General features: G+C 44.4%; 1 protein-coding gene across 3 annotated transcripts in view; it reads left to right on the top strand.

Moving 5' to 3' along the window:
* Positions 1–23,305, top strand: part of nckap5l (NCK-associated protein 5-like) — a 56,125-nt gene that overhangs the window by 28,760 nt on the left and 4,060 nt on the right. For 2 of the 3 annotated variants that reach the window (XM_054746033.2, XM_054746034.2), the window contains exons 3-9: positions 15,830–15,970; positions 17,858–17,926; positions 18,159–18,197; positions 18,278–18,397; positions 19,790–19,882; positions 20,097–22,987; positions 23,159–23,285. In XM_054746033.2, the coding sequence (XP_054602008.2) occupies positions 15,830–15,970; positions 17,858–17,926; positions 18,159–18,197; positions 18,278–18,397; positions 19,790–19,882; positions 20,097–22,987; positions 23,159–23,285 (3,480 nt within the window). Of the gene's footprint in view, positions 1–15,829; positions 15,971–17,027; positions 17,158–17,857; positions 17,927–18,158; positions 18,198–18,277; positions 18,398–19,789; positions 19,883–20,096; positions 22,988–23,158; positions 23,286–23,305 lie in introns of those variants that run through there. The other variant, XM_054746035.2, reaches the window with a different exon arrangement.

The following is a 23,305-nucleotide window of genomic DNA, read 5'->3' as shown; positions in this document are numbered from 1 at the left end:
CCCAATCTCAATACTCGCACTGCGCCCTGCAGACTTCAGCAAAGTGCACTTGGAGAAAAGTGTGCTGTAAGGCTTCGATTGCGTAGCACACAAGTGTGCAAATAGTTGCAGAATTGAGACAGGGAGCATTGCATCATCGATCCCAACGCATGCCGGGAGGTTGGTCGTTGTGATACTTTTTTCAAAAACCTTTATTAACAACTTTTAAACAAACAGCCAAACAGTTATTTGACATCAATTTACATTTATTGCTGCTTTGTTTAAAAGTTTTCGAGCATCAACTAATCGTCCTAAATAACTAATTTCATTAGAAAATACATATTTTCAGAAAAGGAACTTGAGCCTTTTTTCCTGCAGCAATGACTTGTGGGTAATGTCCTTCACCCAAGTCTGCTGCTATGTGGACTTGGGTGGTGTGGATCAAGGATGCAAAAGGGGTGTGATCAACTTCTGCACTTGAGAATCGGGACTTCCTATGCACTCGCACCCCTAGTCAGGATCGCACAATTGAAATGTGCAAGGGTGGAAGTATTTAGATTGGGCCACTATTGTGTTTATGTTGTGTTTTTTGCATTTTAGAGACTTTTCAACACGGACAAATTTGTCCCTCATTCTCCTCCACCTCTTCATGCGCTCGCCACCTCTAAACCCACGTTTACCATCATTTCCATCCACAAATAAAACACTTGCTGTGTATCTTTTTAGTCCTCCAGTGAATAAACTTTCAAATTTTAAGAGTTTTTCCTTAAGTAAGTAAAAGTTTATTTATATAGCGCCTTTCACAGATATAAATCCCAAAGCGCTGTACAACATGAGTAAGATCAGGGCAAATACCTCTAACCAATAAAAACATCAGAAAAACAATAGCAGTGATAAAATAGTAAGTAAAATCTTGAGTAAAAACAAAGTGAAGGTGTGAACCCGAACAAAGCCATCTTTTTGTAGCCTAGTGAACTAGACCAAATTCTTGCTTTGCAAAGAATGGTCTAGGCATGCTCCATTGGAACCTCAGCAGCTCCTACCAGGACTCTGGCAAGCCAATCACAGCTCTCTAGAGGGGTTTCAAACACATAAAGAGCTGTGATTGGTCCATAATGGTGGGCCAATCATAGTGCTCTATCTGCTTAGTGAACAAATCACAGAGCTTTATCCGCTTTGTGGGCCAATCAGGGCACTCTATATGCCTGGTGGGTGGGATGATGCAGCAGAGTGAAACAAGAGTATGTCACATTCATTGTCCAGTGGAATCCGGAGATCATTTGAAAGACAACGGTAGAACCCGCCCCACAACCGAGAGCCGTCAATCGAGCGTGGCCAGACTAAATAATACATTTATTTAGTCTGGCTTGCCAGGCTAATCTTTTTGAACATTTAGGGAGGGAACGCCTGGATGAAAAGGTGAGTTTTTAGATGATTTTTAAAGACCTCTACAGTGTTAGAGAGATGGAGATTTGAAGGTAGACTGTTCCAAAGTCTGGGGGCAATAGTCTGAAAGGCCCTGTCCCCTTTGGTTTTCAGTCTGGTTCGAGGAACAGCCAGGAGGTTTTCAGATGTGGATCTAAGGTTCTGTGAGGTGTTGTGTGGGGATAAAAGCTCAGATAGGTAGCTTGGAGCCTGGTTGTTAAGAGCTCTATAGGTCAGGACTAAAACTTTTTACTGTATTCTATATTGTACCGGGAGCCAGTGGAGGGACTGTAAAACTGGAGTGATGTGAGCTTGTCTGCTGGATTTGGTTAGGAGTCTGGCTGCTGCATTTTGGATGGACTAAGGTATTATTTTAAGCTGCTCTGTGTCTGCCGCTAGATATTTTCAGCTCTCTTTGTTTATTTGAGAGTGCAATGGCAGTTTTGCTGATGAAAGCAGCGTCCTGACCAATCACAAGCTTGAGTCCTCCATCTCATTGGATGGATGTTTAGGAAAGTGAGCTTGACTCCATCCGTCCTTGCGAGAGCTCTCCAGCAGGCTTGCAAGGACGTTGCGTTGCGTGTCTCCGTACTGACGCAGAAGCGTAAACTAGGCTTAACCCCTACTGCACACTGGAAGTAAATGCGGCACGGAATGGCACAAAAACGGCACTGGTTCAAATATAATCCATTATAGTCTATGGAGTGTACCAAACCAGCCGCAACACAACAATTATCAGAAGCATCACACCGCTGTTCTATTTTTTTCAACAAGCCGCTTCTGGGATGCATCAATTACTGGCTTTAATCCTGGCGGTGGAGAGGAACAACATCATATATGACATCAAACAGTGATGTTAAACATGATTTTTTTTTCTGTTTGGTTTAATGGCGAATTGCAAAAACTAACCGTAATCTTTGAAGTCTCGAGGGATTGTGCGATCCCGCGAGGAGGTTGGCGGAAGTCTCATGTAAACTCGCAAGGCGAGCAAGGAGCATGGCAGAGAAGCCGCTTTGCTGCTGAGACTCTCCTGGTGTGCGCTTCGGTGCAGTGATTGTCGCGAGTAAACCGTTTCGCTGCTGTTCCACACTGCTTTTGCTTCCAGAAGAAGAAGAAAATATCATTTCTATAGCGCCTCTCAAGATAAAAATCACGAGGCACTTCACAAAAACAAAAAAAAGTTAAAATATAAAAAAGCATTTAGAAAATGTTTAAAAATATATTTAAAATGGGCAAAAATAGGCTATTGGGAATTAAAAGAAAAAATGTTAAGAAAGAGAGAGAGTGAATAGGAAAGAGGGAAATCAGTGGATCCTGAGGAAGGTGGAATAGGTGGGGAGAGCAGAATAAAGAGAGAGGGGTTGAAGAAGGTCATACAAAAGCCAGCTTGAACAAGTGAGTCTTCAGCTGCTTGTGTGGTACGCTCCTCTTCATGCACTCGCCACTTTTAAACCAACATTTCCCATCATTTCCTTCCATGAATAAAACACTCCTCTAGTCACAGGGAATAAAATGTTCAGTTTTTCAGTGAGGTATTCTTCAAGCTTCTCCATGTCTGCTGCTAGATATCTTCGACTCTATTTTTGAGGGTGCAATGGCGGCACTGTAGATGGGAGCGGCATTCTGACCAATCACAAGCTTGCATGCTCCGTCTTGGCAGAAAGATGTTTAGAAAAGAGAGCTCGACTCCGTCTGTCCTTGCGAGGACTCTCCAGCAGGCTTGCAAGGATGAAAAATGGCGTTGCGTGCGTCCGTCCCGACGCAGACGGAGAAGTATTAATTAGGCGTAAGTCTTCAAGCTGAAATTGCTCTGACTGCTGTCTACTGCAGGCTAGATCCTGACCACTCATAGTTACTCCATATGACCACTTTCACCTTTAAATGGGGAGTTGCGGCAAGATGGCGCTCTGAGCAGCATGTCCGTCTAGGAGCTCTTACTGTTTCCCTCGAAATTGCAAAGTAAATAGGCTTTTTACTCTCATTCAGTTGGCTAAAACCTTGTCGCTCGTGGATTGAAGTCGTTTTATGCATTTATGAGTTTAAAGGATCACGCTTACTGTGTCGAAATGTCGAGTGAAAAGTCCGTGAGTGGGAGCAAACGTGCTGCGCCACCGACTACTCCTAACAAGCCTCAGTTACAGACTAAGAAGAAAAATAGGACAGAGGAGGAAAAAGAAGTAGAAGATGGGGACTCTACACTAACGAAGATTCTGAATGCGGTAACCAATCTTTCTGACAGTTTTGATATGCAAGAAAACAAAATGGAAAGTTTAGTCGCCAAGATGGAGGAACAGCATAGTATGTTAACGGAGCTAAAGAAAGAAGTCTTCGAGAATAAGAATAAAATAAAGTTGCTGGAAAGTCAACTGGTTAAACTACAAGAGGAGTTGCTTGCAACAAAAGAAAAGTGTGAGGAACAAGAGAGATACAAGAGGAGGTGGAATCTGCGACTTAAGGGAATAAGTGAAAAAGACAACGAAGACATCAAAGGCACCGTAACTGCTATTCTGACCAAAATCGCCCCGGGTTTCCGGTGGAGTTTCAAGGATATGGTGGACACTGCATCGTATCGGGAAAAAAGATGCTCTCCATGCAAGGCAAGTAATTATCCAGTTTGTGAAGTGTCACGAGAGTGCCGGTGAGCGGAGCGGTGATCAGGTGAGGATCCAAACACGGGACAGGAAGACAGGCAGGCAGGTGGAACGTTTAAAGGTTTTAATAATGAACACGCTGGACATGGGAACAATGACTCGACATGAAACACAGAACAGAAGGGGTTTAAATACACGAGGAGCGGGAGCCAGGGTGATTGGGAAACAAGAGGCAGGTGGGAGCAATTAACGGAGACAGACTAAAGCCTGGTTTATGCTTCTCCGTCAGCTCCGCAAGGGACAGACACGCACGGATTGACAGAGGCGTTTTGCTCTTTTACTTCTCCGTCTCCTGGAGTGTTGCAAAGCAATTGCCCGGCAGGACCACAGAGGGCATAGCGCTGTTCTGTGGTATCATGTCATGTATCGGTCCAAGATAGTGTGTTTATATTGTGTTTTTTGTGTATATAAGAGACTTTTAACACGGACATATTTGTATCTCATTCTCCCACCTCTTCATGCGCTCCCCACCTCTAAACCCACGTTTCCTGTCATTTCCGTCCACAAATAAAATGCTTGCTGCGCATCTTTTCACTCCTGTCACGGGAGGATGAAACGTTCATATTTTAAGAGTTTTTTCGCGAGGTATTCTTCAAGCTTCTCCGTGTCTGCCGCTAGTTAAACTCGGCTCTCTTTGCAATGGTGGCGCTCTAAACAACAGCGGCGTCCTGACCAATCACAAGCTTGCGTAATCCGTTTCGTTCGACGGATGTTTAAAAAAGTGGGCTCGACTCCGTACGTACTTGCGTGCCTGCCGGATCCCTACGCAAGGATGGATAATGGAGTTGCGTGTGCTCCGCACTGACGCAGACGGAGAAGCATAAATCAGGCTTAAAACCTAAGGGGAGACAGGTCAGGGTGTGACATGAAGAGAGAATGCAGAGACCACATCTGGAAGCTTTCCAAGAACTGTGAAGTCTGCAAGAAAAATGGTTTAAGAGTAGCAGAAGATCTGATTCAGGAAGACAGGGAAGCGAGGAGTCTGCTGTGGCCGAAGGTGAAGGAGGCGCGGGAGAAGAACAAGAGAGCGTACCTCAGAGGACCTTTTGCATTTATTGAAAACACCCAGACTTTCCCCTGAAGAAGGAGGCGGTGGCTTTCTGAATGAGTTGCAAAGACGTTTAGAGGGACAGTTCTACTATTATTCACCAAGCTAGTCTTTGGTGAAGCCTTACATTCCTGTTATATCTAATTTAGGTTTTTTTGTGTGTATGTGTGTTTAGGTCGTTTTTTGAATTCCTCATGAGTTCAAGATTATCATTTATTTCATTAAACGTAAGAGAACTGAAGGACATTACCAAAAGAAAGGCATCATTTCTATTTTATAAGGAACAAAAGGCACAAGTTATCTTTCTTCAAGAGACTCATTCATGTGAAGACGACAACACATTCTGGAAGTTTCAGTGAGGGGACACTGTTCTTTTTAGTCATGGATCCAACAGATCTGGAAGCGGGGTGATCTGTTTTAACAGCTGTCCGGGTAAGCTTATGGAATATAAAGCAGACTCAAAGGGATATTGGATCATTGTGATTTTGAATTTTGATGGTGTTTTTTGGATTGTTTGTAATGTATACGGATACAATTTGGTCAAGGAAAACAAAACATTCTTAAATGAAATTACAAAAATTATTGGAGAATCTTAACTTAAATACCCAACAGATAATATACTGGTTGGGGGGGGGGGGGGGGGGGGGGGGGACTATAACTGCGTACCCTAGGACGCTAGGTATCCCACTAAATTCTCTACACATTTTTATAATCAAACATTGAGTAGTTTTTGTGCAAACAACTCTCTGTCAGATGCTTGGAGACATTTTAACCTGTATATTAGACACTTTTCATTGATACGTACAAATGGTAATATTAAGTCAAGAATTCATTTATGGCTAGTATCTCAAAATATTTTAGGTTTTATCTCTCTTGCTGAAATATCGACAGCCCCTGTTACGGATCATCGTGTTGTTTCTATAAAATTAATTCCGAAGACAGAAAATGTAGGTAGAAACGGGTACTGGAAGTTTAATGCGTTATTTTTGAATGATGAAGAATACTGTAAAATGATTAAGAAACTCCTATTGTCTGTCACAGAAAATCCTCATCTTGATTCTGCAGGGAAGAAATGGGAATTCTTCAAATCTGAAGTCAGAAAATATTCTATTAATTATGGTAAAGAAAGAGGAAAAAAATAAAGAAACAACTGTTGAGGGACTTGAATCAACTTTGCGGAGTTTGTACACCTTCATATTCGAATAGAGAAGAGTTTTTAAAAATGCAATAAAAAATAGACAAGCTTTATTTAAAAAAAAGCTCAAAGAGCCTTCATTCGTTCAAGGGCAAAATGGATGGAAGAAGGAGAGAAAAATAGCTCATACTTCAGTAAATTAGAGAAAAATAGACAGACAAAAAATGCAATAAATTCATTAAAAATTAATGGTAAGTTAATTAAAGATCAAAGAGAAATTTCAGTTAGAATTAGAATCTGAAAAATTCTTTAACTGCATTGAAAGGTTTGTTCCCCAAATTAATTTGGATTTAAAAAAAGAATGTGATATGTATTTGAATATTTCTGAACTCGATAAGGTGATTCAAAAGGTAGCACTGGGTAAGTCTCCTGGCCAGGACAGTCTAGCCACAAACTTATAAATTCTTCTGGAAGGATATTAGAGAGCTACTATGTGCAGTTTTACAAGAATGTATTCGGAATAATTCACTCTTAACTACGATGAAACAAGGAATAATAATGTTGATACCTAAACCCAACAAAGACAAATCTATTATTGATAACTTCAGACCTATTACGTTACTGAATGTGGACTATAAGTTATTCACTCGCGCATGGGCTAACAGACTAAAAAATGGCATAAATGATTTCATCAGTGAAACTCAATCAGGGTTTCTCCCATATAGGCTCATTCATAACAATATTCGTCTGATTCTTGATTTATTAGATTATGAAAATTTAGTAGAAGAGGATGGTGCTATACTGTTCTTAGATTTTTTTAAAGCCTTTGATAGTCTCGAACATCAATTTATTATAAATTCACTTAATCACTTTGGATTTGGTAAAAAATTCTTTGATATTATTACATTCCTATACAAAGATTTATCGAGTGTAGTTCTTCTTTATTTGGGTACGACAACCAGATTTCCAGTTAATAGAGGAATTAGACAAGGAGATCCAATTAGTCCACTTCTTTTTATTATAGCAACAGAAATGCTGACTTTTCTAATTCGATATGATCAATCAATTAAATCGTTAGCAGTGGCAGGACATTCACTTAAAATAATTCAGCTAGGAGATGACACTGTATCATTGTTGAATTGTACCAAGGAAGTTCCTAATGCCTTGAAAACGCTGTCTCTGTTCTCACAAGGTGGAGCACAAACAAATGTGAAATATTAACAATTCATGATACTGAGGATTCTCATATTTGTGATATCCCTATTAAGAATGAAATTAAGTGTTTAGGTATGAAGATTAATAAAAACTTTAAGGAGAGAGTTGAAAACAATATCCAACCGATAATTGATAAAAATCAAAAGATTCTAAACAGTTGGCTCCAAAGAAATATATACATTTTTGGTAGAATACTGTTAACAAAAATGGAGAGTATTTCTAGATTAATCCATCCTGGTTTTCCAGTAGCTATCCCTGACCAGTATGCTAAGAAAATAAATAAAACACAATCTGACTTTATTTGGAATAATAAACAACATTTGATTAGGAAAAACGATCTAGTAAAACCTATTGAAGAAGGACGTCTGAATGTCATTGACTTTGAAGTAATGAGTGGGGTCAGGGTTAGGGTTAGGGTTAGGGTTAAATTACAATGGCTTAAAATTTTTCTAATTAAGAAAAATTCAATCTGGTTCAGACTTCCTTCGTTTCTGTTCGAGAAGATTGGAGGTGTTGACTTTCTGTTAAAATGTGATTTTAAATTACCCATCAAACTTTCTAATTATATTAAACAAGTCTTAACTTACTGGAAAATGATCTACTCGCATAACTTTAGCCCACATTCCTCCTCTATTTGGAATAACAGATTCGTTTTGTATAAATGGAAATTGATGTATTATAAAAATTGGATGGACAAAGGGGTTTGGGTCATAGTTCAGTTGATGGACAGTAATGGCAAGTTTCTGGAGCATAATGAGTTCAAAATTAAGTATAATCTAGACTGTTCGGTAACGGAATACTCTATAAAGAAATTTCTCCAGCGTTTGGGTCAGATCAGTCAAAGTATTCAACATGGAGCAAGTACACCTAAGCTTCCTAAATTATTTATAGTTGATTTGTGTTTTACAGACCCTAAATGTAATAACTCTTACCTAAGAGCAGTCTTGTCAGACAGGTTTTTCCCTATTCCTGTCAGAAGGAAAATTCTTTCTCCAATTCTCTCAAATAAAGATACCAAAGTCATAAGAACAGATTTTCTTTCTTATCCTCTTCTCCCCAAAATGAAGGAAGTCCACTTTAAAACGATTAATAATATATATCCATGTAAAGAAATCTTAAATATCAGATTTAATCGTCTCGTCTCGTCTTCCTCCGCTTATCCGGGTCCGGGTCGCGGGGGCAGCATCCCAACTAGGGAGCTCCAGGCCGTCCTCTCCCCGGCCTTGTCCACCAGCTCCTCCGGCAGGACCCCAAGGCGTTCCCGGACCAGATTGGAGATGTACCCTCTCCAACGTGTCCTGGGTCGACCCGGGGGCCTTCTGCCGGCAGGACATGCCCGAAACACCTCCCCGGGGAGGCGTCCAGGAGGCATCCTGACCAGATGCCCAAACCACCTCAACTGGCTCCTTTCGATCCGGAGGAGCAGCGGTTCTACTCCGAGTCCCTCCCGAATGTCCGAGCTCCTCACCCTATCTCTAAGGCTGAGCCCGGCCACCCTACGGAGGAAACTCATTTCGGCCGCTTGTATCCGCGATCTCGTTCTTTCGGTCATTACCCAAAGCTCATGACCATAGGTGAGGATTGGGACGTAGATCGACCGGTAAATCGAGAGCCTGGCTTTCTGGCTCAGCTCCCTCTTCCCCACGACAGATCGGCTCAGCGTCCGCATCACTGCAGACGCTGAACCAATCCGCCTGTCGATCTCCCGATCCCTCCTACCCTCACTCGTGAACAAGACCCCGAGATACTTAAACTCCTCCACTTGAGGTAGGACCTCTCCCCCGACCCGGAGGTGGCAAGCCACCCTTTTCCGGTCGAGAACCATGGTCTCAGATTTGGAGGTGCTGATCCTCATCCCAGCCGCTTCACATTCGGCCGCGAACCTACCCAGCAAGAGCTGAAGGTCAGAGCTGGATGAAGCTAGGAGGACCACATCATCCGCAAAAAGCAGAGACGAGATTCTCCTGCCACCAAACTCGACACACTCCACACCACGGCTGCGTCTAGAAATTCTGTCCATAAAAGTGATGAACAGAACCGGTGACAAAGGGCAGCCCTGGCGGAGTCCAACCCTCACTGGGAACAGGTCCGACTTACTACCGGCTATGCGGACCAAACTCACGCTCCTCTGGTAAAGGGACTGAATGGCCCTTAACAGAAAGCCACCCACCCCATACTCCTGGAGCATCCCCCACAGGGTGCCCCTGGGGACACGGTCATAAGCCTTCTCCAAATCCACAAAGCACATGTGGATTGGTCGGGCAAACTCCCATGCCCCCTCCATCACCCTTGCAAGGGTATAGAGCTGGTCCACAGTTCCACGGCCAGGACGAAAACCACATTGCTCCTCCTCTATCTGAGATTCAACTATCGATCGGACCCTCCTCTCCAGTACCTTGGAGTAGACCTTTCCAGGGAGGCTGAGGAGTGTGATCCCCCTATAGTTGGAACACACCCTCAGGTCACCCTTCTTAAAGATGGGGACCACCACCCCGGTCTGCCACTCCCTAGGAACTGCCCCCGATGACCACGCAATGTTGTAGAGACGTGTCAACCATGACAGCCCTACAACATCCATAGCCTTGAGATACCCAGGACGAACCTCATCCACCCCCGGGGCTCCGCCGCTGTGTAGTTGTTTGACTACCTCAGCAACTTCTGCCCCCGAGATCGGACAGTCCATCCCCAGGCCTCCCAGCTCTGGTTCCTCCTCGGAATGCGCATTGGTGGGATTGAGGAGCTCCTCAAAGTATTCCTTCCACCGCCCGACTATAGCCTCAGTTGACGTCAGCAGCTCCCCATCCCCACTGTAAACAGTGTGAGCGAGTTGCTGCCTTCCTCTCCTGAGGCGCCGGACAGTTTGCCAGAACCTCTTTGGAGCCGATCGATAGTCTTTCTCCATGGCCTCACCAAACTCCTCCCACGCCCGAGATTTTGCCTCGGCAACTGCCACTGCTGCACCCCGCTTGGCTATCCGGTACCTGTCTGCTGCCTCCGGAGACCCACAGACCACGCCCTGTAGGCCTCCTTCTTCAGCCTGACGGCTCCCCGAACCTCTGGTGTCCACCAGCGGGTACGGGGGTTGCCACCACGACTGGCACCAGCCACCTTACGACCACAGCTAGCAACAGCCGCCTCGACAATCGCAGAGTGGAACAAGGCCCACTCGGACTCAATGTCCCCCACTGCTCTCGGGACGTGGTCAAAGCTCTGCCGGAGGTGGGAGTTGAAGACCGTCTTGACAGGTTCTTCTGCCAGGCGTTCCCAGCAGACCCTCACTATGCGTTTGGGTCTGCCAGGTCTACGCGGCATGTTCCCTTGCCATCTGTTCCAACTCACCACCAGGTGGTGATCAGTTGACAGCTCCGCCCCTCTCTTCACTCGGGTGTCCAAAACATACGGCCGCAGGTCAGATGATACGACTACAAAGTCTATCATCGACCTGTGACCTAGGCTGCCCTGGTACCAAGTGTACCGGTGGGCATCCTTATGTTCGAACATGGTGTTCGTTATGGCCAAACTGCGGCTTGCACAGAAGTCCAATAACAAAACACCGCTCGAGTTCAGATTAGGTGGGCCGTTCCTCCCAATCACACCCCTCCAGGTCAAGCTGTCATTGCCCACGTGAGCATTGAAGTCCCCCAGCAGGACAATGGAGTCCCCTGATGGAGCCCTATCTAGCACTCGTCCCAGGGACTCCAAAAAGGGTGGGTACTCTGAACTGATATTTGGCCCATAAGCACAAACAACAGTCAGGACCCGTTCCCCGACCCGAAGGCGCAAGGAAGCTACCCTCTTGTCCCCCGGGGTAAACCCCAACACACAGGCAGAGAGTCTCGGGGCTAACAAAAAGCCAACCCCAGCCCTCCGCCTCTCACCCGGAGCAACTCCGGCAAAGTAGAGTGTCCAACCCCTCTCCAGGTCTCGGGTTCCAGAGCCAATGCAATGTGTCGAGGTGAGTCCGACTATATCTAGCCGGTACCGCTCAACCTCTGCCACAAGCTCCGGCTCCTTCCCCGCCAGCGAGGTGACGTTCCATGTCCCAAAAACTAGTTTTCTTGTCCGGGGATTGGACCTTCAAGGCTCCCGCCTTGGTCTGCCACCCGATTCGCATTGCACCGGACCCTTCATGTTCCTCCTGCGGGTGGTGGGTCCACAGTTGGACGAGCCCATGTATCCGGTTCGGGCTGGGCCCGGCCGGGCCCCATGGGCGAAAGCCCGGCCACCAGGCGCTCGCTCACGGGCCCCAACCCCAGGCCTGGCTCCAGGGTGGGACCCCGGTAACCCTCTGGGCCGGGTACTCCGACTCTTCGTTTTAACCGCCATGAAAGATCCTCCGAGCCGTTCTTTGTCTCACCCTTCACCGTTCAGATTTAATATACAAGATAATTTATGTGTCTTATGTAATAGTGATATTGAAACTCAGAAACACCTTTTCTACGATTGCAACTCGGTAAATACCCTTTGGTCAGATTTATACATTTGGCTATTATCCAAAAAGAGTTACAATATCCCCTTATTCACATATAACATTATTCAATTTGGTTGTATAGAAAAAAATAAACAAATTCAATTTATTGTTAACAATTTGATAATTTGTGGGAATTTTTTTTTTCACAAATGCCGTTTTATGAAAGTGAAGCCAAGCCTGCCTTTTATCAACAATGATTTTATTCTTTTTTGCAAATCCCTTAAAAAGGTAAATAATATGCAGGCTGTTAAACTTGTCAGTTTTATTGAAGATCTTGTGAACTAAAGTCCTCTGTCTGTTACTTTACTTTACCTTATACTTTATTATTTATAAATCTGGTTATTTCTGCTGCACAGACTTTTTTCCAATTGTATTTGATAAAAGTTGTTGGTTGTCTACTGAGTTTTATTGTTTGTTATTAAAGTGTAATGTGATTGATGTTCGATAAAAAAAACTTTCACCTTTAAACGACTATAAAGATGTGATGACTTCTGCATGACCTAAACACAACTTGATGTTCTTTTTTTCTTTCCGGTGAAGCTCTTAACTAGGTTTGTGACATTTATTTTGCACTTCAGAAGAAAGCTGCTGTAGCGGAGGCAGCGCCACATGTTCTTGCTATATTTAGCCTCACTTTAGCTGTCTTTTGCTGCAGTGATTTCACAAACACACTGGGACGTGCAAACGTTTCTTAGCCTTTCTGCCTGGAGCTTTGGTGTGCATTAGTGAAGAGAAGAGCTGGTATTTATAACCACTCAGTCAGGATCATTCCTGCATTCAAGGTCAGTGTCATGGTGAATGTCTGCTTCCGTTCTTAGATGGGCTTCATTGATCAGCCATCCATTATACGTTTAGATGTGAGCGTGTTGAGTTGATCACAGCTCGATAAGCAGCCTACACTTTGGATGTTGCTGCTCAGATTTTGAATGTGAGGGTTCACAATCAGTCCTGTTCAATAATCTTCCAGTAAACGCTTTGCAAACAGCTCCAGTTACTGTTTCTACTGAAAGCCCCAGATGTTTCCCATCAGTAGCTTTCATCCTTTTGAAATTTTTAAATATTTGTTCATGGTTGTATTTTTTTATTTCATTTAATTTCAAAGATGTTTGGTAGATCATTCTACCCCCCTCAAGCGCTTGCTCACAGCCCACATTTACAGATAATGGGGCCTCCATCAGAAAGTTCCAAAGCTAATCAGAAGTGGAACATTCTGTAAGGTTTTCTACCATCTAGTTAAACTAAAAAAAACAACAACAACTGACAGTAAAACATGGTGGTGGTAGTGTCATGGTCTGGGGCAGCTTTAGTCAGCTTATGATGTAACATGACCCATGAAACAGGTATCAGATCATGATGATGGAGGGGGAGGAGGCGTGTATTCGTCAGCAGCATCAGCTGACCAAACCAGCCCTTTTACCCACAAGGCCAGTTTCTAGGAATATTGAACAACAGTGTTTAAAATATTTGCTCATTTATAGATAAACTGGAAGCATAAATAAATATTATTTAACTAATAATAAAACTAACATAAAATTCTGTTCGTTTTTTATTTCCTTGTTTTGGTTTTGGAGAAAAGGTGAATGAGCTGCTGCTGAGCTCAAGAACTGGGACCTCACTTGAGACCAAAAATCAAAGAGTCAAGTCTGGTAGACATCACTTCTGCCTTTGAAGAAGCTCAATGGGAGTAAATAATCCATTTCTTTGGAGCTCATTTTAGTGCTAGATTAATCCAGATTCTGGTAGCAGGATGATGCGTGGTACTGAGGTGTGCAAAGAAGGAACATGTAACCCAGTTCATCAGTGACTCACTGATCAGCTGAGCCTTCAATAATCAAGAAGAAACCATTTAGAAGGAATAAGAGGTGGGTTTCTCAGAATAAATAGAACTGAAAGGAAATAAACCTTCAGAAGCTCTAAATCACTGTCTGATATTTTGGAGTTTGTGTTACCCTGTTCTGGTCAGGAAACCAGTAAAGTGTTCCAGTTCCAGCTTGTCCGTCAGTCACAGACTCAGGCTGCTCTTATCCCCTCTAATCCTCTCTTAAGACGTGTCACTGGGGTCCACATTTACACCTTCCTCTGGCAACAGACACACCTGGAGATGAGCTCCCACAAGTGCCAGAGAGGTCTCTGAAACTCCAGACTGGTCTCTGAAACTCCAGCCTGGTCTCTGAAACTCCAGACAGTATCTGAAGGTTAGGACTGGTTTTTGACTGAAATACTGAAAGCTATGTGACTAGTGATCAAACAGATGCTTCTAATCATTTTCAATTCTACAGATTGTATTTATTTAATCAGTTAAAACTGTATTTGGTGACCAGACTTTTTAAGCTCCTGGATTGTCCTGCAGGTGACAGGGTAGCAGATGAAAGGAGAGTGCATCAGAGGTTTTTAGTTGTCTGGAGATCAAATCTGTTGTCCATCTGTGTTTTAAGTGTTGAGGGAAAGATATTTCGTCATCTGCACAACACGAGGAAAGAAAGTTGAAATGAGTAATGCACAGATCTAACAAGTCATCTGTATCGGCTACTAGTTTATATAAATTAAAAACCATCTAACCTTTAAGCCTGCTGCAGCTTCTGAATGAAGGTGTTTTTAAGCAGCTTTACTTGTGATTTGCAGGTCAACGCCGTGACTTCTCATTGACCTGACACAACTGTGATAGTATGAAGCTATTTGGTCAAAAATATCCAGCTATCTTCTTTATTTCTCATTAAATTCATGAAACTGAGATACGTCCTTTTTTATTCCAACCCTTTACAAGACCTTTAGACAAACGCTTCCTTAAAAACAAACCAAGCCCTTATTGCACTATCAAACAATCTGCTCATTGCCAGAACACAAGAAACTGTCATGTTGTTGTTCATTTATTACACAACAAATGCTGAACTAAAAGTATTCAGGGTCCGATTCAGTTAAACGATGATTATAATAATTTAACATCAATAATAAAACATTTAAACAGCTGGAAAATCCAGTGATGCTGCTGGGTTTTACTATTGGTGTTAGTGAACAGCCTCTGTTCAGAGAAATAGGATTAACATCCTTCCTGCTAGTTTTGCGATCAAAGCCAGGTGTGAGACAGGAATCATTCATACGTTCTTACGCAGAAATATTTGTATTTATTACATTTATAAAAATCAACACTCTAGCTGAATCGGCCCATATGTGACATGTAGCTAACAGATGCTTTCATTTTTGTTAAGAAAGATATTATCAATAATAATAAACCAGAATACATTTAATTTAGCAAAATTTCAACAGAGAAAAGTTTATATTTGTCACCTTGTGTGTAACTTTAATTGGATCCTGAATCCTCTGGTGGTTTCCCTGAAGTCTGGCAACAAGGAGCAAGAACAACAGCGGATTGGTCCACATGCTTTGTTTGCAAAGTTAGAAAAATGAAAGTCTAAAGGAACAAATGTGATTTTGTAGTTCAAACAGAAATGCTGAATATGTTCATTTATATTTGAGAACATTACCTCATGACCAGTTGAAACTGGTATTGTTTCATGTTTCATATTCATATTGGTTTTCTCATTAAAAGGAAATTGAAACATTGATGTGATCTACTTTTAGTTAAGACAAAACTGGTATCGGCAAGTCAAGTTTTTCTCAAGATGGGTGATCGGCCAAAAACTGCAATCGGTGCACTCCTGGTTTTTCTGCAGTCATTTGCTCTTTTTTCCCTAAACCATGAAAGCATGATGGCATTCAGCTCTAATCATCCCACACAAACTGTAAACATATCTGACCCATATCGGCTCTACATGCTAAGTGACTAATGAAGTGCTGAGTCACTTTGACTCATGTAGAAGTAGGACATCTTAATGTGCTGTGGTGTTTGTCTGCTGACTGTAAAGGTGGCAGCAGTGTTAATCACAGCATCACACTCTGTGTTGCAGATGAGAATAATGTCTGATGAGACAGAACACAGAATGTGCCAGGGGGGTTTTGGCTCCGAAGAGGAAGGTGAGGAAGCAGACGTGGAGTCTTTCCTGGAGGACAACAGCAGCGAGCTCATGGACCGCCTAAGGGAGCTGGAGGTGAGGAACCAAACTTACAGGAACCATAATCTCCTCCAAATAATCTAAACACATCTGAGAAGCCCTGTCTTCTAGGAGTAATGTCCACCTTTTTAGGAGGATATTTCTCTCTAGCAGCAGAGTTAGCGTTGTCCAGTAAACGTGTTCCACATCTGGTATAGAAGGAGGGTTGGTCTACAGTCCTCCTTAGTCTGAGCTGTCAGCTAGAGACCCTCCTGTAGAGCAGGAGCTCAGAATGTCAGAGCTGGAAGGCTTTAGTCAGATTCTACCATAGAGACAGAGTAGTAAACAAAACAGATGCCTGCTAACCATCGGTACTGATATAGAACACATTTAGGACTCTCCAAATGGGCGTGGTCACCTCTTCAGGGTTTTGAGTTCTGTGTCATGGTGGGTGATGCCTCATCACCTTGGGAGGGACTATGTTGGGGAGTGCCACAAGGCTCCATTCTTGGCCCCCTCTTCTTAGCTCCCTACTCGCTGACCCCGGGAGTCCTCCTTAACAGCATGATGTTAAGTTTAATTTATATGTGGATGACTGCCAGATCTATTTTCCCCTGCGTCGGGGGGCAGGGGGCTCTATCAGTACTTTAGTGACCTGTTTGAATGATGTCAAGTCCTTGTTGGCCTTTAACTATCTCCACTAGAATGAGAGCAAACTGAGCTCCAAATGTCAAAGTGGGTCTGGGTTTTCTCAACCTTGAGACTCCATATCAGACCACAGTTGTTAACAACCTGGGTGTGAGACTTGATGCAGCACTCAAATTCAACACACATCAACATGGTGCTGAGATCCTGTTTTTTATATGCGTCGGTTAGCTAAAGTTAAGTCCATGTTGTGGAGAACTCACCTAGAGTATGTGCTACATGTATTTGTTTTATCAAGTCTTGATTACTGCAACGCATTATACACTGGGCTGAATCAGTGAGCTTTGACACGGCTGCAACTGGTGCAGAAATTGGCATCCAGATTTTTGACAGAGACAAGGAGGAGGAAGCACATTGCTCCAGTGCTGGATTATCTGCATTGTCTTCATGTGTGCACATTTTTCTACAGGGTTGTGCTGCTCCATACCTGACTGCTGTGCTACAAAGGCATACCCCATCTCAATACCTTTCCTCAGATGAGCAGGAGTTGTTGATTGTTCAACGCTAAACACAGGTTTAGGGGGGATCGAGCATTTTCAGTTAAGACTCCAACTCTTTGGAATGAGTTGCTGCTTGCTATTAAACAGACACCATTATTGCAGGTGTTTAAGAGTTATCTAAAACCCATTTTTATTATCTGGCTTTTATGCAACATGGTTCATGATCTTAATTGGTTGTTTTATTTTTAATTTTGTATTTAATAATGCTATTTTATTTAGTGCAAATTATTTTTATTGTATTTTAATGTTTTTATTGCCTAGTTTATTGATCGACATGTAATTTTGATAGATTGATTGATTGGTTGATTGGTTGATTGATTGATTGATTGATTGATTGATTGGTTGATTGATTGGTTGATTGATTGATTGGTTGATTGATTGATTGATTGGTTGGTTGATTGGTTGGTTGGTTGGTTGGTTGGTTGGTTGGTTGGTTGGTTGGTTTAGTGTCCAACACTAATTAGGAATTTGTTAGTTTCTCTGACTTTTACATCATAAACCAGACTAGGTTCAAGTTTGAATAAAGTTTCTCCTCTAGTTAAAGTGATGTTAACATGTGGGTTAGCTTGACAAATGGTAAAATAATGGCCTGTATTTCATATAGTTCCTTCTAGAGTCCTAGAACCCCCCAAGGTGCATTACAATACAATCAGTCAGTCACCCATGCACACACACACATTCACTCCCTGGTGGTGATGAGCCACTGGGGGGTAACAAGTTGCTTATCTGTCTTTTACAGGCAGAGAATTCAGCTCTGATGTTGGCAAATGAGAGTCAGAGAGAAGCTTATGAAAGATGCTTGGATGAGGTGAGTTCAATGCTTGGATGAGGTGAGTTCACACTTAAATTTGCTTTAACCCTCTGGAGGCAGGCATTGCAGATTTGCAAAAGTAAAAACCTACCTACCTGGTTACTCCACATACCCATGTACCCCTGAAGGACTTAGTTGTTCGTCCTTTTATCTAAACTTATTTTGAGTCTGAGAGGGTTAAGACTCATTCAGTGAACCTGATGCCCAAACTGTTCTGTTCTGTTATCAGGTGGCTAACCATGTGGTCCAGGCTCTGCTGAACCAGAAGGTAACACTCAGCCTCAGCATGCAAAGATCTTGTTTTTCTGAACCCTGAGTTGGTTCTGACTCCTGTGTGATTCTGAGCAGGATTTGAGGGAGGAGTGCATCAAGCTGAAGATGCTGGTGTTTGACCTGGAGAGACAGAACCGATCCCTTTGTGAGCTTTTTCAGCAGAAGCTTCCGAGCCACCCCGCTGCCCACTACCAGGTAACTCACACCCACATATAGTGGCACAGTGTTAATACAGCAGTTTAAAGAGGACATTCAATTTAAATTTTTAATAACTAAAATTTAAATCATGTTCAGATTTAGGCAAATTGAATATTTGTAATCAAACTAGATTCATTGTAAAATTGTCAAATTGTCCCTAAAAAGTAAACAGATTGGGTCACTTAAGGATCACTTAAATAAAATCCTGCCTCATCCTGAGCAGCATGGTAGCAGGGCGACAGTGGGAAGGAAAATTCCCTTTGAACAGGATGAAACCTCCTGCAGAACCAGACTCAGGAAGGACATCTTTCTGCCTGGACCGACTACGACAGTTTTAGTCTAAGACAAATACATAAAATAAGCAATAAGAGACCAAACTGATGTGCCAACAGGTTTTCAACCCATCCTTGCTCTAAAGAGAGGTTGTTCAAGCCTGTGGGGGCAGTGTTATGATCTGGGGTTGCTGCAGTTGGTCAGGTCTTGGTTCAGCAACAGGATGTGCTCCAAGAATGACGTTAGCTGACTACCCGAATATCCTGAATAACCAGGTTATTCCATCTTCCCTGATGGCACGGGCATATTCCACGATGACAAAGACAGGATTAATCGGGCTCAAATAGTGAAAGAGTGGTTCAGGGAGCATGAGACATCATCTTCACACATGGATTGGCCACCATAGAGTCCAGACCTTAACCCCACTGAGAATATTTGTGATGTGCTGGAGAAGGCTTTGTGCAGCAGTCAGACTCTACCATCATCAATGCAGGATATTGGTGAAACTTTAATGCAACACTGGATGGAAATTAATCTGGTGACATGGCAGAAGCTTATCGAAACAACGCCACAATGAATGCATGATGTCATCAAAGCTAAAGGCGGTCCAATAAAATATTACTGTGTGACCTTCTTTGTGGTGGCTACTTTTTCTTGGCAAGACAATGTTTTGTTTGTTCTAAAGAGTATTTGAACTATTTAGTTGAAAAAATGTTCTGTTTAAGTAAATGAAGGGGGTGGAGCTTAAACCGTACACAGCACCCTGCCACTAGGGGCCGTTTCTGTTTTGTTTAGGCATTAAGGTAAATGTAAAAGTTGAGTTATTAATATGTTAATTAATAACTAATTCTACTGTATTTCCTAATGACAGATTTATATTTATTTTTAATATTAAACCTAATCAATGGATCTGTCGCAGGGCAGAGCTCTGACTCCAGATCAGATGAAGTTGTTAATGTATTGCTCAGACCATGCTGAGGCTGTAATCCTGGGTGTTTCACCTGTTGGTCTTTGTTCCAACAGGTGCCGGAATAACCCCGCTGCTGGGTCTCTGTGAATCTCATAGCCTGTAGTGTTTGTAAAATCATCCTAATTGCTGTGTGACTCCTGTTACAGGTCCATACAGGACCCCTCCCAAACTACAATTCACAGCCACACAATGACTTGGCCAAGCAGGTGGAGCCAGCGCAGACTGAAGCACAAGCCAAGGTGATCACAAAGCTTTATCAGTGAAACAGCAGGATTACATCACAGGCACTGACTGGGACCACAGTCCCTGCCTGACCTTAGAGCTGCTCTGACATTTACTCCTAATCTCACTCTCACTCACTTCCTGTACACCTAAAGGTCTGGTGGACTGGACTGCACAGTTATTTGAGTGTTCCTGTAGAATAATGTTCTGATCATCTTTTTCTGTTCAAAGGGAAGCGGCAGCCACACACAGCATGCCTCCCCAGGTCCTCATGGTCCTGCTGCCTCCATGGAGGCCCTGTCTCCTTTCTTCAAGAAGAAAGCTCACATCCTGGAAGTCCTTCGTAAAATGGAGGAGACAGACCCCCTGAAGTTTCACCCATCAACCACAACCTTGTCTTTCTGTGACTACAGCCAGGTGCTGATGTCTGCGGAGGCTGTGCTGGCCACTGCAGACTCTCTCCCTCACCAGTGCAAATCCCACCACACACACTGTCACTGCTCCTGCTCAGACACGGACACACACCAGCAGGTTAATGGCGACGGGGTTGCCAAGTGTGAGACAGGGAACACTTGCTGTTTACGCTGCAAAAAGAGCCCAGACAGTCCTCCAAAGCCATGCAACCACATCTGTAGTCCTCTCAAGGCCAGTCCCACTACCCAGAGCCATGTTCCTGCAGCTTCCACGAGCAAATGTCACAGTAAGACAAGAGCAGGAGACTCTGTACCTCCAGCCAAACCATGCAGTGAAGTCCATCAGCAACCAGTAGGTGCTACTGGCCACTCAACTGTCCATCAGAGCCTGGAGGTGGGGGCAGTGGAGCAGGTTGAGCCTGAGAGTTCCCTAAAAGCAGTTGACCCTGAGGAACTCACTGGCTTCTGCGCCACCTCCCATCTGCCCAATTCTGTGGATGAGAGTGGGCAGATCGCACACTGTGACATGGATACGGGAGATGCCGTTCATAATGGGTTGGCACACTCTTCCAGCGCTACGTTGAATGATCCCTCTGCTGATCCAGAGCCAGATAGTGCAGACCAGGAGGGCTCCTCAGTACGAGCCACTGCCTCTGTTAGCCCCAGCCCATCTTGCCTCAGCGATGTCAAAGCTGCTGCCATCAACTCTCCATCCAAACTTCTCAAGTTCTTGAAGATTCCGACAATAGGAGAGAAGCCCCAGGCTTCAACCTCAGCTGTCCGTCTTAGCCCGCAGCTCACCCGCAACTCCAGAATTCCCTGTCGCACCAACAACTACGAGGTGTACCACTCCCCTGTCCCCACGCGCAGAGCCACCACCACAGAGAGGTGCAGGCAGCCCCCTCCCCCACCTTCCAGGTCTGAGTCCTACCCTGCCACACACTCAGCACCAACTTCCCCTCCACAGCCTGAAGACGTCTGCTCTCCACCTGCTAAGGAGAAAAGCTACAGCAGCCTCTCGGCACCAAAAACCAGTGCTAGCTCAAAGCTAGGGGCGCCCTCTGCCTCCTGTTTGAGCTCACCCAAAGCTCCTCAATCTGTCCCTCATTATGAAAATGTGTCAGACATGTCCAGCTCGAGGGAACAGGACCACATCCAGAGTCCGGAGAAAAGAAGTATGGTGCCAGCTCAAGCAAAGGGAAATGTTGGCGAGAGGAAGCTTGTTAAGTCTTTACCAGAAAGTGTCCTGAATCCATCTCCTCAGCAAAAACAGTCATCTTCATCGGCCTCCGAGTCAACCTCAGATGAGGAGGAGGATTCTGACAGCCCTGTGTGGGTTAATCATCACAGCCTGTCCAACTCAGCAGCCATCAACAAAGCTCAGAGCAAAGCTAACTACTCAGTAGTCAGAGAGAAACCAGAGCCAGACTCGAGGGGAGTCAGCACTCCAAGCTCTGAGGTCTCCCAGCCTCAGCCTCCACCTCTAGTCCGGAGGACCGACTTATCATCCATCCCCAAGAGGCCTACAGCTGGGTCAGGAAGATCCCAGGCTGACTCCAGTCACCACGCCTTCAAAGACAGGCTGGCAGCATTGGGCAAGCTGAGGAGCTCCGAGGATTTACAAGTCAGTCTCAGACCCGCTGACACCCTGAATGAGGACTGCGATGGAGAGGACAGGAGCAAGACAGCAGAGAGGGGCTCGGAGAGCCATAAAGAGGAGCAGAGACATTCTAAATACACAGACTCTTTGGATGGGAAACCCAAAGGGAACAACGTGGGTCTGAAATATCCGGGGTTGTCTCAGGGGTATGAGCAGACGGTCAAGCCTTCGTCCTCTGGGCCACCTATGGTGAAACAAGAACTAAGTATGGCCAAGCCTGAGGGCTCTAAGAGCAAAATCGGTTTGCCATCCCCCAACGTAGATGCTCCACAGGTACTACGCAACAACATTAAGTGTCCTGGCTCTCTGAACCTGCCCTGTAATGTTAAAACTGGTCCACAGAATAGCAACAGCCCCAACAGAATCCCACCAAAGTCTCCATCCAAACCCTGTCAAGGCCCTTCTGTCCACAGTCGGGGAAAGCCTTCGGAGGGTCCTCGGTACTCGTCCAAATCAGAAGAGAGGACCAAGATCAGCAGGAAAGGGAAAAAGAACCCTACGTATGGAGACAGCCTCCCACCTCCTCCTCCGAGGCCTCCCACCTCTGAGGGGGAGAAACCTTCACAACCGGGTCCTTGTCCTCAGTCTGCCATTGAACAGAAAGTGATGAAGGGAATTGAGGAGAACATGCTGAAGCTACAGGAGCAGGACAAAGGAGGGCAAGGGAGCGAGGTGAAGCAGAAAGCCTCAAACGGCATAGCCAGCTGGTTTGGCCTGAAGAAGAGTAAGCTGCCAGCGCTGAGCCGCAAGACCGAAGCCAGCAAAGCTAAGGACGAGAAGAAGGAGTGGAAGATAAACATCCCCTCGGTTAGCAGGGACTCTGTGAAAATGGCCACTAGATGTAAAGAAGGTGTGGAAGGTCTGAACATCTCGACTCTGATGGAGAAGGCAGAGGGCCTGAGGAGAGCCCTGGAGGAGGAGAGGGCCTACGTGGAGAGGTCAGGAAGGGGTCACTCCTGTGAGGTGGTGATGGACCAAGCTCAGGGACAGCTAGCTGTCATGTACAGAGGAGCACGCTCCGATAACTTCATGCAACAGCTACTTAACAGGTGAGAATCCTGAACGGACCGTTTCTTTACAAAATGCAGCTAAGCATTCTGGGAAATGAAGTTTATCTACTTTCTTCTGGGGATGAATGTTAGTTTTCTGACTCTGTCTCACAAAACATGGAAATTTCTTTGTGAAAGTAGCGCTAACATTATTTTGTTTGATAAATGTAGAGTGGATGGAAAGGACGTGATCAGCCTGCCGCAGCGCCGGCTCTCGTTCGACTGTAAAACCTCCAGACCACTTTTCACTCAGCAGGGCATCATCAGCCACACCACCAGCCATGAAGACATGGAGAAGGTAGCTCCTCAGGGAAAAAC

This window comes from Nothobranchius furzeri, chromosome 15 (assembly GCF_043380555.1).
Source record: "Nothobranchius furzeri strain GRZ-AD chromosome 15, NfurGRZ-RIMD1, whole genome shotgun sequence".
In the NCBI taxonomy this organism is placed as follows: Eukaryota; Metazoa; Chordata; class Actinopteri; order Cyprinodontiformes; family Nothobranchiidae; genus Nothobranchius; species Nothobranchius furzeri.
This window is presented reverse-complemented; position numbering and strand designations above follow the sequence as displayed.